At 35.2% G+C, this 5,063-nt stretch overlaps 1 protein-coding gene and 1 long non-coding RNA gene across 2 annotated transcripts; both read left to right on the forward strand.

Moving 5' to 3' along the window:
* Positions 1–853: 853 nt before the first annotated feature.
* LOC132254621 (protein FAR1-RELATED SEQUENCE 5-like) lies at positions 854–1,945 on the forward strand. The gene has a single exon (XM_059740560.1). The coding sequence runs from the start codon at positions 854–856 to the stop codon at positions 1,943–1,945; it is 1,092 nt and encodes a 363-aa protein (XP_059596543.1).
* Positions 1,946–2,954: 1,009 nt separating this feature from the next.
* LOC104880712 (uncharacterized) lies at positions 2,955–3,610 on the forward strand. The gene is made up of 4 exons (XR_009466990.1): positions 2,955–3,082; positions 3,191–3,265; positions 3,353–3,439; positions 3,577–3,610. It is a non-coding gene; the product is annotated as an uncharacterized LOC104880712 (long non-coding RNA).
* The last annotated feature ends 1,453 nt before the right edge of the window (positions 3,611–5,063 follow it).

A 5,063-nucleotide genomic window follows, 5' to 3' on the forward strand; every position in this document is an offset into this window, starting at 1 on the left:
AAGGGAGGGTACGAACTTTATAAGGGTGGGTACAAACTTTCTAAGGGAGGGTACGAACTTTCTAAGGGTGGGTACGAACTTTCTAAGGGAGGGTACGAACTTTCTAACGGAGGGTACGAACTTTCTAAGGGAGGGTACGAACTTTCTAAGGGTGGGTACGAACTTTCTAAGGAAGGGTACGAACTTTCTAAGGGAGGGTACGAACTTTCTAAGGGTGGGTACGAACTTTCTAAGGGAGGGTACGAACTTTCTAAAGGTGGGTACGAACTTTCTAAGGGAGGGTACGAACTTTCTAAGGGAGGGTACGAACTTTCTAAGGGAGGGTACGAACTTTCTAAGGGAGGGTACGAACTTTCTAAGGGTGGGTACGAACTTTCTAAGGGTGGGTATGAACTTTCTAAGGGAGGGTACGAACTTTCTAAGGGTGGGTACGAACTTTCTAAGGGTGGGTACGAACTTTCTAAGGGAGGGTACGAACTTTCTAAGGGAGGGTACGAACTTTCTAAGGGTGGGTACGAACTTTCTAAGGGAGGGTACGAACTTTCTAAGGGAGGGTACGAACTTTCTAAGGGAGGGTACGAACTTTCTAAGGGTGGGTACGAACTTTCTAAGAACTTTCTAAGGGAGGGTACAAACTTTCTAAGAACTTTCTAAGGGAGGGTACAAACTTTCTAAGGGAGGGTACGAACTTTCTAAGGGAGGGTACGAACTTTCTAAGCGTGGGTACGAACTTTGTAAGGGAGGGTACGAACTTTGTAAGGGAGGGTACGAACTTTGTAAGGGAGGGTACGAACTAGATAATGTAATTTTCTAACTACTCTATCTTTTATATTTCAGTTTCTTCATAGATACGATGGACAAAGGCAAAGAAAAGGAATTTATCATTGATTTGAACGATGAAGACTTTGATTACCAATATGATAGCATTGTTAAAACTGAGTCTGATGAAGAGGCCATTCTAGTTTCGGACAATATTTTTAATGATTTAACTGTTGAAGATATATGGAAGATGGAGTTTAGCTCAGTAGATGAGGCAGAAGAATTTTATAATTTATTTGCTAAAGTTACCGGATTCAGTGTTAGAAAGGATGATGTAAAACGAGATAAAAATCAAAATATAGTATCTCGTAAGTGGGTTTGTTCGAAAGAAGGATATCGACATAGAGTGTGTTTAGAGAATGAAAATCGAAAACGAGAACCTAAGGCAGTAACTCAAGTTGGTTGTGAGGCAACATTTCGGATTGGGTTTAACAAACAAATGAACAAGTGGGTTGTGAAAGAGTTTATGGTTGATCATAATCATCCTTTGGTGGAACAAAAAAATGTCCAATTCCTTCGATCCCATAGGGTCATTAAAAATGCAAACAAAGCTCAATTGAATGCAATGCGAGGTGTTGGCATAGGAACTAGCCAAATTATGGATTACATGGTGCAACAATCAGGTGGATATAACAATGTTGGCTTCACAAAAAAAGATCTATATAACCATGTTGATGCTGATCGTAGAGTTCATCTAAGAGATGGTGATGCAGAGGGTGCTTTGGCTTATTTGTGTGGAAAGTCTGAAATGGATCCATCATTTTATTACAAGTACAATGTTGATGAAGACAACCATCTAGCAAACCTGTTTTGGGCAGATTCTACTAGTAAATTGGATTACAGTTGTTTTGGAGATGTATTAGCATTTGATACAACTTATCGGACTAATGCTTATAAAAAACCGTTGGTCATATTAGTTGGCATTAACCATCACCATCAAACTATAGTGTTTGGATCTGCATTATTGGTAGATGAGAGTGTTAGCACTTATACTTGGGTCTTGGAGACTTTTTTGGACGCAATGAATAACAAGAAGCCTCTTTCTGTTATTACTGATGGGGATAAAGCAATGCGTAAAGCCATCAAGAGGATATTTCCAGACTCTTGTCATCGATTATGTGCTTGACATATTCAACGCAATGCATTCACTAATGTCCATGTCAAAGATTTTACTAATCATTTTTCTAAGTGCATGTTCATGGAAGGCACCGTTGAAGAATTTGAATGTGCATGGAATGACATGTTGGAAATGTTTAATCTTCATGGACATAAGTGGGTGACAGATATATATGCTAAGCGTTCTAGATGGGCGGAGGCTTATTTAAGGGGGCATTTCTTTGCTGGTATGAAAAGCACACAAAGGTGTGAGAGCATGAATGCATACTTGAATCGTTTCCTTAAAACTCGTTTGAAGTTGTTTGAGTTTGTCAAGCATTTTGATAGAGCACTCTCACGTATTCGTCATAATGAGGCAAAGGCAGAGTTTGAGACACACCATTCTTCAGCTGTTCTAACAACCAAACTCTATGCACTTGAGAAATATGCAGGGACTGTTTTCACAAGGCAATCTTTTCTAAAATTTAGGAATGAGATGAAGAATGCAGAATTGTTTTTCTCTGTTAGTACAGAAAATCATGGAGGTTATCGTGTCCATACATTGACCAAGTTTAGAAGCCCTGACAAGATTTGGAAAGTATGTTATGGTAATAGTGATCGGTCTATGAAATGTACTTGTATGATGTTTGAGTCAGTTGGTTTTCCATGTCCCCACATGATTGTTGTAATGAAGATAGAACACCTTGAAGAAATACCTGAGACTTGTATTATGAAAAGGTGGTCTAAGTTAGCAAAGGAAACGGTCCAAGTTCATCATGACAATGAAAGTCAAGGTGATGCGACTAACATCATACGATATGGTGCACTCAGCTCTATGTGCTCACGGATGTCTTATTTCGCATCTCAATCGGAAAAAGCTTTTAAAGAGGCTAGATGTGAAATACAAAGACTCACTTTTCAAATGGAAGAACTTTGTAAAAATTCAGTGGAAGAAAGTGAACGAGAAGATTTGAAAGCTACAAAACACCATGTTCGAGATCCTATCATTGTGAAGACGAAAGGTAATCCGGGTAACTTAAAAGAAAAATTTAAAAAACCAAGGCATTGTGGGAAATGTAAGAAAGTAGGACACACTGTTCGAAAATGCCCAGAGTTCGTCAACACTCACAATGCATTTATCAACATTGAAGATTCAATTGAAGATATGGTATGTTCAAACACACATTCACTAAATTCATTAATTATTCACTTTATAGTTATTTTTATTTGGTTAAATTGGTTGAAATAAAAAATTGAATTCTTTATATTAATACAGGGGGACATGCATTCATTACTAAATCACAACATGGAAGGTGGATCAAGACACGGGACAAATGAATTTTCTCAAAATGTAAGTTTAACATTTTTTAAGTAATTTTTATTATGATGTGAAAAATATTACTTATTAGAGTAATTGAAAAATTAAATCATATTACAGACAACACTTGGCACATTTCAGAATCCAGAAACGAGCTTAAATGATTCATGGCTCGGGTTACATCCACCAAATTACTTCACAAACCAAGTAAGAGTCATAGAATAAATTATTTACACCACATATCATATATCTATATATTGACAGAAGTTCCTTAACATTTAGTATTTAATCATATGGATTTTCTTTCAAAATATTACGTATAATTGTAAATATTTTCAATGTAGGTCACCATGAACCACTTTACATCCGGAATTTTGGGAGCAAGTTCTACATATTATAACCAATGAGTTGTACTACAATGCAAAAAATTATGTACAAAAAAAAAATTTCAACTCTTGATTGTATTCTATACTCTTTTTCTCTTTATTTTTGCATGATTCTGAACTTTATCTAATATTATAGCTTTCTTACTATTTTCATCATCAAGAAGTAATTCGATTGCCAATTTGTGTCTTATAGCTGTAGAGTCCCAATGGGAAGGGGTTGAACTTGAGTACATGAAATCGGATCTTCGCATATGATTAATGACATGGACTCCACAATCCCACCTAACAAATGAAATCAACAAACATTTATCTAGTTAGTACATACAAATATTATCTTGAACACATTATATTTGAAGAAACAATTATGCTTGCTTACCCATTGGCTTGCACATCTACCCATGTAGGTCTTTCAATGGGAACACTTGATAAATTCTTTAGATGCCCATTGAGATTAAAAAAATGTGCACACTCTTCAACCTAATATTCATATCGTTATATCTTTTAGCAAAATAAAACATGCTATTTAACAACTAACATTAAAAAGTAATAAAATTCATTAAAATATAAGACATACCACAGTTCTCACAGATGAAGTTCGCATGTCATCCCTTTCTATTGATGGTAATGAATCCAATATATGAATATTATGTTGATGAAGATTTATAACACACAAATACCAATGATCCGGACATGTATCGTGCATCGGGATGTATATCTAAACAAAACACATATTTTAGCATTGATAATTATTTACAACTATGCTATGCATCCAACTTCAAATATGTACCTTATTGCAATCATTCATTTCATCCATGTGTTTGATAATATGTGTGAACATCTTGGTAGCAGTTGCCAAATTTCGACCACCATGTAAGATTATTTGCTATGAAAAAAAAAAACATATATATATCACAATATTTATTAGGTTTATTTTTTTTCTTTAATAAGAAATATAATAGATGAACATACCGCAAATGTGGTGGGTAAGTAGCATCTGGTAGGTCGTATTCCTTTGAATTTGTTCTCAAAACTATTAAGTTTGCATGCAAATACATTTATGATCTAAAAATGAAACACAAAAAAGTTAACAATGTTAATTATGTAATAGAATTAATAAGAATTGGGTTTATCCTTGTATTACTCACCACATCGAGTAATTCTTGTCTAGGCCCTAAAGTCAAGAAGTCTGCTCGACTTGCATGCTCATATTGAAAATTAACAAGAAGTTCACTGCAAAATATAAGATATTTAATAAGTATAACTTTTAAAACATGACATACATAAAGTATAGTCAAAATAATTGGTTTACACACCTTTTGTCCAATGAAACATCAAACACATAAGCAACAACTAGAGACTCAAGTGTACTCAAGGAATGTGAATCCTCCACGTTCGGCAAAATGGACATGGGGATTATCTATATTGAAAACATCTCTAACAAACAT

Source organism: Vitis vinifera, chromosome 11 (genome assembly GCF_030704535.1).
Source record: "Vitis vinifera cultivar Pinot Noir 40024 chromosome 11, ASM3070453v1".
In the NCBI taxonomy this organism is placed as follows: Eukaryota; Viridiplantae; Streptophyta; class Magnoliopsida; order Vitales; family Vitaceae; genus Vitis; species Vitis vinifera.

Excerpts from the sequence above, each read along its gene's own strand:
- LOC132254621 (XM_059740560.1), top strand. The coding sequence starts at position 854 with ATGGACAAAGGCAAAGAAAAGGAATTTATCATTGATTTGAACGATGAA.